The sequence below is a fragment of the Dermochelys coriacea genome, chromosome 12 (genome assembly GCF_009764565.3).
Source record: "Dermochelys coriacea isolate rDerCor1 chromosome 12, rDerCor1.pri.v4, whole genome shotgun sequence".
Classification (NCBI taxonomy): Eukaryota; Metazoa; Chordata; order Testudines; family Dermochelyidae; genus Dermochelys; species Dermochelys coriacea.
The window spans coordinates 5,372,907-5,386,091 of NC_050079.1; the positions used below are offsets into that span (position 1 = coordinate 5,372,907).

Below are 13,185 nucleotides of genomic sequence, written 5' to 3' on the forward strand. Positions count from 1 at the left end.
CCCCAAGTGACCAACTATAGATTTATAAGGCAAATAAATGTAATATGCCATGTTTTCTCCAGTCATGTCCTTCACCTCAAATCAGAAGCTGCACATTTGCCTGCCCTGTGACTCAGACAAACTCTCTCTAAGTCAGTAACGTATACTGTTCTATTGTAAGCCTGAAACAATGTGAGAAGTTCCATACATTCTTTGACTGTATAGGAATACAAATTATTGTTGCATTCCAGGAGAGACAGACATCGCATAGCACAAAAAGGAAGGTTAAAGAATCACCAAACCAGGATATAAAGTTTAATTTATTAAAAGAAATTGCTTAATTCAAATTAACAACACAAGCTAATACAAAAATACAATCCTTAAAATGAATCTAATATAAAAAGCCTCCAATAAGACAAGGATTGAAGAAATGTGTTATACACTAACGCCATCTTCTGGATGCCAACAGAAGCAGCAAGATGAAACCTGAGCACTCAGTTGGAAAATAGCCAACAGAAATCAGCTGGTGGTCCCCTCCCAAGAGCTGTGGAGTCAAGATGCATAAACTTGAGGTCAACATGTGGGACCCCAGAGCTCACTGGACCTCCATGGACAGCCTTGCCCTTTGTCCAGCAACCCATGACCAAGCACTGACTGAACCCACTAAAAGAAAAGGAGTACTTGTGGCACCTTAGAGACTAACAAATTTATTAGAGCATAAGCTTTATGCTCTAATAAATTTGTTAGTCTCTAAGGTGCCACAAATACTCCTTTTCTTTTTGCGAATACAGACTAACACGGCTGCTACTCTGAACCCACTAAGTTGCAGAATCCCAGTGTGATGGATGCCTGGACCAGCCATATGAAAGAAAAAAAAAGGACTCTACCCTCACCCCAGGGTTAACAGGGCTAGAAGAAGCTGGGAGGGGTTGCAAGTGCTTTGGAAGATAGGATTAAAATTCAAAATGATCTGGACAAACTGGAGAAACGGTCTGACGTAAACAGGATGAAATTCAATAAGGACAAATGCAAAGTACTCCACTTAGGAAGGAACAATCAGTTGCACACATACAAAATTGGAGATGATTGCCTAGGAAGGAGTACTGCGGAAAGGAATCTGGGGGTCATAGTGGATCACAAGCCAAATATGAGTCAGTGTAACACTGTTGCAAAAAACACCACACACACACACACCATTCTGGGATGTATTAGCAGGAGTGCTGTAAGCAAGACACAACAGGTAATTATTCAGATTGGAGATTTCACAGCGACTTGTTAGATAAATACCTGCCAGGGATGGTCTAGATAATACTTACTCCTGCCTTGAGTGCAGGGGACTGGACTAGATGACCTCTCGAGGTCTCTTCCAGTCCTATGATTCTATGATTTCAAAATCCGATGAAGTGAACTGTAGCTCACAAAAGCTTATGCTCTAATACATTTGTTAGTCTCCAAGGTGCCACAAGTACTCCTTTTCTTTTTGTGATTTCAAAGACTATATTTCCCCTTTTCTTCGTTAACATATATAACTGAGGGCTACCTTGCTGAGTCTGCATTCTTTAGTGAGACTTCACATGACCATATTTTAGATTTTAACTCGTGCTATATGTATTCCCTCCTATACAAGTCCAAGCAAATTGACCCAGAGAGATTTGAGCCTTAACTTTAAGCAATTGCTTTTGATATTCTAAATTTGTCCTTATGGACCAATGCATTCAAATAGCAGGGCTCACATATTCCCACAAGTGCCTTGAAGACAAATACATCCTTACTCCTTGGAGAAATACTGGAAGTATGATAAGTGTGTTAGGTACTAAAGAATTGATTATTATAACGAACTACAGTAAGAAATCTTGGTGATTTGCACTGTTCCTTGGTATAACTGCTGAGCTGCAGTCACAGTCTGGAATAATTGATTGCAAGTTGCTATTGGTGTGATCAGTACACACTTAGAACATTGGTTGTGTCTAAGCTTTATTGGTGAAGTATGTTGATGTGGTTCTGGGTGCATTAATAAATTGATTGTTTAAGAATAACCAAGTGTTTTGATTTGAGAAATACTGTTCAAGTTAAAAGTTGACCTGAAAAGAACCTAGTGTTAAAGTTAATAAGCTAATGCTCCCTGGACTCAATAAGAAGGGGTTATCCTATTAAATTCAGTCTAATATTGGCTATAACACTATCAAATTGGCAAACCTAGTTTGTTAGATTTCAGCTTTAAAATCTAAAATACATTTGCCAAGATGCCAAAAAATTGAGATACACCCCTCATACCCTTTCACACTTACAAAGCACCACAGAAAATGGAAACTAAGATCAGTTGATGGCAATGAATATAAATTATAAGTTAAGAAGAGCAGACACTTAATAAAGGAAGATACAAAGGTTTCTGTGAAAAATATTTGGCCTATAGGGTTAAAAAAAAAGAAAAGAATCTTAACACTGGTATGGGTTAATTCCGAGTTACAGATAGTAAGTTGTCAGTAATAAAGCAGAGAAGACAGAAGTGCTCAATAAATATTTATTACCTGTATTTGGAAAAGCTGGATGTTGTATCATAATGGGAAGGTACTTTCTACTTCAACAATAAAGAGAATTATAAACAGCATCTATTCAATTTAGATTATTGAAAATCAGCAAGCACAGAGAACTTGCCCACATGCATTTTAATAAATCTTAACTAGGATTAGCTCTTGGGGACAGGAGAATTGACAGGAGCCAATATTGTTCCAATATTTTAAGGGGACAATTGGGATAAGCCAAGCAGTTATTGATCAGACAGCCAACTCCAAGTAAAAAACAATGAAGGGGGTGATATAAGACTATCAAAGAGTGGAAATCTGTACCAATCAATAGGATTGTATGGAAAATAGAACTTGTCAAAGGAACTTGGTATCTGAAGAGATTATAAGTTTGGTTTATTAAGGTTATTATTAAGGTAATGAAATACTTTGATTTAGCACAGAAAGACTGATTAAAAACTAGCACTACATAAAATCAGTGTAGCACATATTCAAGGGATTACAAACTGGCTGACATGTCTCAAAAAGCAATTGGCAACGGGGGTGTTTCAAGGGGAGTCTTGCAGGGCTCTGCCGTGGCCAATCAAATATTCAGGAAAAAAATAAATTCTTGATATAGCTTGTAGACAGACTGGTTGGGTGATAAATAATAAGGACTGGTCACATACACAGCACAATCCAGACTACATGGTAAAAGGAGTACAGAAATGTGTATTTTATTATAGCTAAATGCAGACTTGTAAATCTTGGAACAAAGACTCTAGGGCAGACTTATTGGGTGAGGGGGCTGCATGCTGGAAAGCAGCGACTCTGAAAAGGACTTGGATCACGGTAGAAGCCAACATCAGCTTTTAGCATGATGCTATGCTAAGGCAACTGCTGTGACCATGATGCATAGACAGGAGAAGGAGCAGGGAGAAGGTATTACCTGGGCATACAGCATTGCCAAGACTGTTACTAGACTCAGACTCATAGACATTAAGGTCAGAAGGGACCATTATGATCTAGTCTGACCTCCTGCGCAACGCAGGCCACAGAAGAGGGAATCATCCAGTGATCCACCCCCTGTCACCCATTCCCAGCTTCTGGTAAAGAGAGGCTAGGCACACCATCCTTGCCCATCCTACCTAATAGCCATTGATCCGCTGTATCCACTGCTGGTGTCCAAAGCTGCAAAGGGTTCAGAGAAGAACCACAAGAACAATTCAACGAAAACCCAGTTCCACAGTGAAATTAGAGAAGTTCAATTTAGTTTACCCAAGAGAGGCTTATGACATGACTTGCTCACTGTCTACCAGCCCCCATATAGTGAGAAGTTTTCCCAATAGCAGAGAGCTCTTGAAATCAGGCAGACTAAAGCATAACAAGATCCAGTGTCTGGAAGCTGAGGCTAGACAAATTAAAGCTGGAAATATGGGGCAAGGTTTTAATGGTGAAGGCATTCCACCATTGGAACAACTAAATCAAGAGTATGGCTGAGTCTGTCATTTGAAGTCTTTAAATCAAGATTGGATGTCTTTCTAAAAGATCCTCTAGCTCAACCGGAGATTACTGGACTATGAAAGAATCACAAGATGAAATTCTGTCCTGTGGTTAGACTACTACTTGTATCATGGTAGCTCTTAGGAGCCCCAGTAGTGGATGAGGGCCCCATCACGCTAGGTGCTGGACTGACACAGAACAAAAAGAGAGCCCCTCCCCACAAAAGTTTACAATTAAGTACAAAAAGACAGGAGACCAATGACAATACTGATGTACTCCCTCCATTGGTCTAAGGAAACTGAGACAATCTTGGTCAGCGTGACAGGTGGTGCTCAAGTTTCTTGTAGGCCTCATGGTGAAGGAGAGATGTAGATGGAACAATGAGCTAGTTTTGCAGATCTCGCCAAGCACGTGGGGCAGCAAGGTTAAAAAAAGCACCAAGATGTTCATCTGAAAATGTAACAAGGGAGTGATGGAGGTTGGCATCAGGGCCAATATGATGTGGGAGTCAACATATCAATCGTGAGAAAGAGACTACGACAGGTAGAATGGCTATGGACTGTGAAGGGCCTTGAAACTGAAGAAAAGCAGCCTATGTTTGACGCAACAGATATGTGGGAGCCAGTGGGCAGATTCAAATACAGGGGCGTTGTGGTCAAAGAGACAGGTTAGGAAAATGACATTTGCAGCACAATTTTGAATGGATATAAGCAAGGCAAGAGTGCATTTGTCAAAGCCAGAGGAGGAGGATGCTGGCAGTAATCAAGAGGCAAGATGAGAACCTGGACAAGAGTTTTAGCTATGTGGACAGAGAGGAAAGGTCAGATCTTAGGGACATTATGCAGAAAGAATTGACAAGATTTAGAGACACTGACTCGGAGCTCTCCCTTTGCATCCAGGCAAAGATGACACTCAGGTTACAGGCTTGGGTGCATAGGTGTTGTCCCCAGAGATAGAGGAAGGCAGTAGAGAGGGGAGGGGGAAGATTAAGAGCTTTCTCTTTGCCACGTGGAGCTTGAGGTAACAGCAAGACATCCACGAGGAGATATCGAAGATTTTAGAATAGATCGTAATGGCTCCTTCTGGTCTTAAAACCTACGAATCACTTGCAAAAAACCACCACTTCAGCGCACTCACTTTCCAGCAAAGATTTCCTACAGGTTTACTGTGGAATTGCTATACATTTCACTTCATCTACATGTGAGGAGGGGACTAGTACGACTGGCAGTGGATAGAGAGAATACAAGGGGGGGGGGGAAGGAGGATGGTCTGCAAGGAGTCTTGAATTATTTAAAGCTTTGCAGCTGGCCTCTGATTAACCTTAGTGCAAATGAACAGTCAGACTTGTACTCTGCCTTATTGTCTGTTAAGGGTCAGAGCCATCCATGCCCCCCACGCACACAAGGCTGCTTTTTGGTATGACCACACTAGCATGCAGGGATTCCCCTACACCCTCCCCCAATTTCCCCAACTTCCCCCCCCCCCAGTTTTGAGAACTAGTTGTCTGCAGTTTTGCCAATTTAGTGATTGTTTGGAAATGTGAATTGAAATTGAGAGAACACACACTTTAAAAGCATATATATAAAGTGTATGATAAAATACGTGCATCTGAAAAAGTATAATAGATTTGAAAAGTATAAACAGACTAGCTTCCTTATACAGCTATTGTTTTTATGACCGTGTCAGTGCATTCATTTTGGTGATGTTGGCCAACCTAATAATTTCAAATTATGATTTGGAAGCAAAGTCTAAATGAGCTCTCCCTGACAACTGGTGATGAGCTGGGGGAAAAGGCTTCAGGACCAGATTGTATTTACATTCACACCTAATCTACCTAGGTAACCAGCAAACAGAGCTGTGTTGCCCAAGTGATAGATTTTGGCTGGGGTTGGGTTAGAAATCACTTGAATGCCGGGGTTCGGGGAGGTGGGGGATAGGTAATGAAATGTTGTTCTTATTGTAGGAGTAAAGGGCACTAAAACTGAACTTGGCCTGTGTTGATTGAGGGCATCAAGAGTAAGGGTGGCAGCAGGTGTTTTGCTTGATGGTCTGTCTGAGTCACAAGTACCATTTGACCTGCCCCTCTCCACTGTTTACAGACAGAGCTGATTAGGCTCCATATATAGTCTTTTGTTGTGTTAAGTGACCATAACAGTTGAAATCACTGATAATCAGGTTTAAGTGCTTAGTCCTGCTGTGGGACAGTGTTTCTGAGGAAGAGATGGCCCAGTCTGCTCTAGCAGAGAGGTTCCCCCACTGAGAGCTCAGCTGAAATCACAGAGCTGGGTGGAACCTCAAGAGACCGACTCGCAGAGGTCACAGTGGCAGGTGGCAGCAGAAGATGATGGCACAGGGCCATTGGCAGCAGAGCAATGGAGTGAACGGTGGCACAACCAACAACAGCGGCCAGAGGGAACAGTGAGCAGCTGGAGGAACGAGCAAGGTGCCTTCTTGCCCCCCAGCTGGGAGGTGAACTCATGTGAAAGCAGCTCTGAACTCCGAGTCTCCACTGACCAAGGACAACAACACCAGTGAGTGTTAATGAGGCTGTTACACAAAACACAGTTCATTTGACCAAACTTGGCCTTTCTAATTAAGCAAGAGATACCCCACACTACAAAGTGGAGGCCAATGTTAAATGCATTGTCACTTGTTCATCCTGAAGTTGAACACTGGTTCCGAACAAGACCAGCAAATGCTATCTTTCTGCAAGAAACTCAACTGGCTAGACGCATGTGGTGCAAGAGTGAAAGACTCAACAGTTGAAAAAGTGAAGAACTCTCTCACCACATTCAAAAAATTTGCATAATGAATGCACCGATGCAAATGGTCACCAAGTATTAAGTCATTGTGTACATTATCTTGATGTCAGTGGTAGGCCAGTACATGCATTTCTAGATGTTCAAGTTATAGAAGACAGATTGGCTGCATCTGTGACAACCCACATCTTAGAAGAGTTAAATGCTTGTCAATTGGACCCCAAACAGATGGCTGCTTGCGCATCTGATGGAGCTGCACACTTCTCTGGAAAACAGTGGAGCACAAGCTTTTCTCAGAGAAAAGTGTAACCCTAGTCTCTCCTATACACACTGCAGAGGCCATCTACTCCACCTTGCGCTAGTATGAGCTGCAGACTCTTCAAAAGACATTTAAAAAGCTACACATTTAATGTCTTCTTTCTATTCTTTTTTCAGCAAAAGTCCAAAAACACTGAATATCTTGGAAAATATAGAAGATACACTGGGACTGAAGTTCAAATTAATCCAACCTGGGAAAACCCTCTGGCTTTCTCATGAGTGATCCTTGGCTGTTGTCTTAAAATTACTCCAGCCGTTATTACTGGCTTTGGAAAGTATCTACCAAGATGGGATGGATCTAAGTAGCGAGGCTGGTGGATTACTTTTGCTACTACATTCAGAGAAGACTATTGCTGTTCTGTCTCATAAGTCTACTGTTGAAACCACTTGGATCATTAAACAATGCCATCCAGGCATCTGCTACAACAGTAGTAGACCTTTGCCCAGCAATAGAAGCTACATTTGGATCACAGAGCTATCCATTGAAAAAGTACTGGAAGAAGCTAAGACTTCCGTCCAGAAGTTGACAAATGAAGGCATTTATATTGAATCCTTAATTGAAGAGGACAAAGAAGTGTTTGTTAAGATAATTGAAAAAGTACACAGACTTGATTCTTAAAAATCTATAACAGCAACTTCTAGATTCTACTCAACCTCTACGTAGCTTTTACAGATCCCTGTCCTATAAAACACCGACAGTTGAGTGGAGTGAGGCACTACCAGCTATGGGACTGCCATGTGCTCGGGATAGAATATAGAATTTGAAAACAGCGTGGAATATCCTACGACAAATGAAGGAAGATTTGACATCAACTTTTTTTTTTTTTTTAAATCATCGCTAGTGGCTTGACCCGATCTTTACGCTGTTTCCTGGGCTGAAAGAAGTAGGAATTCATCTCTTGCTACTCCCAGTCACAACAGCTACAGTTGAGCATTCTTTTTCATCATTGAATAGAATTTTGTGTTCTGAAAGAAGTCGCCTTCTGCCTGATCATGTGAATGAACTAATGAGCATATCAATTGAAGGAAGGGAAGTATCTGACACACGAGAAGCCACCAAAATTGATTGCATTGTATTCAAGAAGTTCATTAAAAGAGTTGTGCAAAATTATAACAAAAAACCAAGAAGGATGTAGATGTAGTGCTTCATAGAAGACTTGAGTAGCCAATTTGTGTGATGATTTTAAAATCTAATAAAATGGTCATGAAACATTTTTCAGTTTTTACTATGGTGCCATACAGCCCACCTTCACCCTCACGTTCTCACCCCTCATCGGCCCTGCCCCCCCCCGTAAATTTGAACACCCCCCCATTTCAATTCCTGGGGAAAACACTGCTAACATGGCAGCTCCTGGGGTTTATTTTAAACTAGAAGATCTCAATGCTCATGGAAAACTTTGAAAAGGAAGACTAAGTCAGTCTGTACTGAAGCAGATCTTGGCAGTTGTGTTAGCAGGGGAGACACCTGGAGAATCTTTGGAGTGGAAGCCTTTTGAATACACATCTGCCCAAGACACTGTGCAGCCGACGAGGACGCTGTCAGCAGGATCCCAGGGCAGTTTCACTCAAACTTGCAAGCCTACAGCCATTATGTCCATCAGGGGAGAAAGGCTCAGCAAAGTCTGCTTCGGAGCAGCTCGTACTCACGTGATGAAGTCCAGGAAACTTGCCAATGGCTCATACGCATGGTTCCTCATGTGACGAAACTCCACCACCATCTTCTCCTTCAGCTTGTCATCTATGACAGACACAGTAAGGGGGGAGGCTTCATTGGCCAGGAAGTTCCCATAATCCGTGCTCTGCAGGTGCAGCTTCAAATCTGAAAAACAGAAACCACTATTCAGGAAATTTTTGTTTTGAACGATTATGGAAAGGAAAAGCTCCAGCAAACACTGTGCTTTGATCTGAGCATTCCCCCCTTACACTAGCGCACAATGACACCTGCTGCTCAGAGAGGTAACTCTGCTTTTGTATTGTGTAATTCAGCTCATTGTAATTCCTGCCAAGTGCAAATCCCAGCCCAGGAAGAGGCCAGCCATTTATCTTAGACCCAACTTTGTTTTCCTCAAGCAATGCCCTCCTCTTCTACCCTAGAAAAAAATTCAGACGTCTCAAACACATTTTTCCTCGCTCTCCTTAACCATTTAAATTTGCACCCCCATGTTTACAGACCTTCCTGCTGGTGCTCTGCCTGAGTTTGAGGGCTACTCTCATTCTTAGAGCTGTGTCAACAAGCACATCAGACATCTGAAAAGCAAGCGCTTTATTGTGCCCAGCAGTGCTTTGGTCTCAGGCTTCATTGCAGGCCCCGCCTCAGTGAGATTTAGTAGGAAGAAGAAGTCAGGATCTCATGTGGCTCAGACAGAGTTATGATGAAAAGAATACATTTGTCAAGAGGCACGTGTTTGCTCTGTGCATGGTGCCTTGTACAGATCAAGACACCAATTTTGGAACCAAGACCACTACCTTGGGAGTTTCAAAATCTGCTGAAGTGGCAGCAAAGTCAGTTTGGTTTTGCAAGCAGGTACTGGTCATCAACTGGATTTGAGTAATACAATACACTATGGTAAAGTCAAGTCTTATGTCAAGGGTCAGAGATGGAGCTGGTGAAGAGGAATAGAAGGTGTTTCCTTGGGGAGGGAATGCCTAGTACAAGAGAGTAAGGAAAATCTGAACAATAAAGCAAGCGCACAAGTTGACTCCAAGTCCAGACACCAGTTCTGTTCCTCAGTTCCCCCTGCAATGTCAGCTGACCCAGTGCAAGCTGCATTGCTGGCAATCGGATAACCCCAATGTGACAAACTCTCTCCTTTGTCAAGATAAACCCTTCTGGCTCAAGTAAGATTTGTAATGCTTCTCCATGGGCTGTAACTGAATCGAAAAATGTTAAGTCATTTAGAATCATTCATTTCTCAAAGGGTTACGAGCTGCCCTAGTATGTAGTGTTCTTCTGCCTTCAGCTTCATCTTGTCAGAGCATTAGCGAGGCAAGTCAATTCTCCTAGGGATTCAAGGGGCTTGAGGTGGAAAGGGATAGGAAGGGAAGTTTAGTTGAACCAGATGCTATCCAAAAACCTCTTCCCGATTTCTTGGAATCTGAAGTGTTTGAGCCACTCTTGCCCTACCACTGAATTGTGTAACAACTCAGTTTTACACCAAGAATAAGAGTAGTTTTTGTACAAGGTTGGGTGCATATCCATCACCACTGGACAGACTCATAAATGAGCTAAGTACATCAAGGGCCTGATTTTTCTAAACTGTGCCCTTAACCTGTATGCATAGTTACAGCCAACTGCACATGTAGTTACTCAACTCCACAACATTCAGAGTAAAGTTATCACTAGACAGCATTCAATGGAGCATACGTCAAGCAGATTAAAAAACAGCTGATGGAGCTCAAAGTAATTTTAAAAGGAGAATACTAATCCACTGAAAGCATTTCCAGTGGTGGTCTGGCAGGGATCTGTTCTTGTCCCAGTGCTATTCCACATCATTGATAAAGATACTGAAGAAAATATGAAGTCCCTGCTAGTAAATTTTACTAAATGAGTCTATTTAGTTTATCCAAGAAAAGGATAAGAGGTGCTTGACCGATAGTCTGCAAGTACTTACCTGGGGAGAAGATTTTTGACAGTGAAGGGCTCTCAGCTAGCAAACAGAACAAGAGCCAATGACTGGAAGCTCAAGGTGGACAAAAAATTCAGCTAAAATAAGGTACAATTTAACTAGGGATGAGGTGGATTCTCCATGATTTAATCTTTTAGAAAGATATCTAATGTTAAATTAAAGATATGATGTCTGCATCAAACCCATGAGAATGGCCAAACTGAGTCACACCAATGATCTAGCTACTCAGTAACTTGCCTTCTGGCAGTGGGCAACACCAGATGCTTCAGAGGAAGGAACAGAACAGAGCATTGAACAACATGATCCATCCCCTGTTGTCCAGTCCCAGCTTCTGCACTGTACAGGTCAGACTAGATAATGGTCCCTTCTATTAATGTAGCTGTCCATTAGCATGTGCCTTTGAAAACTCATGGCAATCGGGGGAGGTCCCAGACAACTGGAAAAAGACAAATATAGAGCCCATCTTTAAAAAAAGGGAAAAAGGAGGATCCAGGGAACTCACCTCAGTCCCTGGAAAAATCATAGAGCAAGTCCTCAAGGAATCCATTTTGAAGCACTTGGAGGAGAGGAAGATGATCAGGAACAGTCAACATGGATTCACCAAGGGCAAGTCATGCCTGACCAACCTGATTGCCTTCTATGATGAGATGATTGGCTATATGGATATGGGGAAAGTGGTGGATGTGATATATCTTGATTTTAGCAAAGCTTTTGATACGGTCTCCCACAGTGTCCTTGCCAGCAAGTTTAAAGAGTATGGATTGTATGAATGGACTATAAGGTGGATAGAAAGCTGGCTCAACGGGTAGTGATCAATGGCTCAATGTCTAGTTGGCAGCCAGTATCAAGCAGAGTGCCCAAGGGGTCTGTCCTGGGGCCAGTTTTAGTCAACATCTGAAAACCTTCATAGAATATCAGGGTTAGAAGGGACCTAAGGAGGTCATCTAGTCCAACCCCCTGCTCAAAGCAGGACCAATCCCCAATTTTTGCCCCAGAACCCTAAATAGCTCCCTCAAGGATTGAACTCTTAACCCTGGGTTTAGTAGGCCAATGCTCAAACCACTGAGCTATCCCTCCCCCCCACTTTATTAATTATGTGGATGATCGGCTGCATTGCACCCTCATCAAGTTCGCAGATGACAATAAACTGGGGGGAAAAGTAGATACACTGGAGGGTAGGGATAGGGTCCAGAGTGACCTAGACAAATTGGAGGATTGGGCCAAAAGAAATCTGATGAGGTTCAACAAGGACAAGTGCAGAGTCCTGCACTTAGGACGGAAGAATCTCATGCACTGCTACAGGCTGGGCACCGACTGGCTAAGCAGCAGTTCTGCAGAAAAGGACCTGGGGATTACAGTGGACGAGAAGCTGGATACGAGTTAACAGCGTGCCCTTTTTGCCAAGAAGTCAAACAGTATATTTGGCTGCATTAATAGGAGTGTTGCCAGTAGATCGAGGGAAAAGATTATTCTACTCTATTAGGCATTGGTGAGGCCACATCTGGAGTATTGCGTCCAGTTTTGGGTCTCCCACTACAGAAGGGATCTGGACAAACTGAAGAGTCCAGCAGAGGACAACGAAAATGATTAGGGAGATGGGGCACATGACTTACGAGGAGAGGCTGAGAGAACTGGGCTTGTTTAGTCTGCAGAAGAGAAGAGTGTGTGTGTGTGGGGGGGGGGGTTTGATAGCAGCCTTCAACTACCTGAGGGGGGGGGGGTTCCAAAGAGGATGGAGCTCAGCAGTTCTCCGTTGCGGCAAATGACAGAACAAGAAGCAATTGTTTCAAGTTGCAGTGGGGGAAGTCTAGGTTCGATATTAGGAAACACTATTTCACTAGGAGGGTGGTGAAGCACTGGAATGGGTTACCTAGGGAGGTGGTGGAATCTCCATCCTTAGAGGTTTTTAAGGCCCAGCTTGACAAAGCCCTGGCTGGGATGATTTAGTTGGGGATTGGTCCTGCTCCGAGCAGGGGGTGGGACTAAATGACCTCCTGAGATCTCTTCCAACCCTGATCTTCTATTATTCTATGTGCATTTACCAAGTTTGTACTGTAATTACAGTAACTGCACATGCACAGTTTAGAATATTCAATAGGGACCCTTGTGTGGACTTCACGGGTGGGGAGAGAAGAGAAGCAGGCCTACTTGGTCTCTTATCTTCGATACCTGTCGGTTCTAGGTTTCAGCTGGAGATCAGCTCAAACACCAATGCCCGCAGGTACCATTCCTGCGGGCTCTGGGGCCAAGAGCTGCTCTGTAAGGAACATGCTGTAAGTGTAGCATGTGGTATAGTAGTGTACAGTTCCTGTGCAGCCCCAGGCCTTATTTACTGCACCCTTGTCATACCCTGTTTGGAAGGGTCATTAATTTCTTCCTGGGTTTTCTACAGCACTTGTCACTATAGCATCTGAGTGCTTCACAAATACTAATCTATCTTCACCACACCACTCTGAGATGAGGGGGCAGAATTATCCCCACTTTACACATGGCAAACAG

General features: G+C 42.9%; 1 protein-coding gene across 1 annotated transcript in view; it reads right to left on the reverse strand.

Moving 5' to 3' along the window:
- Positions 1-13,185, reverse strand: part of ATP6V0D1 (ATPase H+ transporting V0 subunit d1) — a 93,519-nt gene that overhangs the window by 41,483 nt on the left and 38,851 nt on the right. The window contains exon 2 of the mRNA XM_038368242.2: positions 8,708-8,879. Coding sequence (XP_038224170.1) covers positions 8,708-8,879 — 172 coding nt within the window. The remainder of the gene's footprint in view (positions 1-8,707; positions 8,880-13,185) is intronic.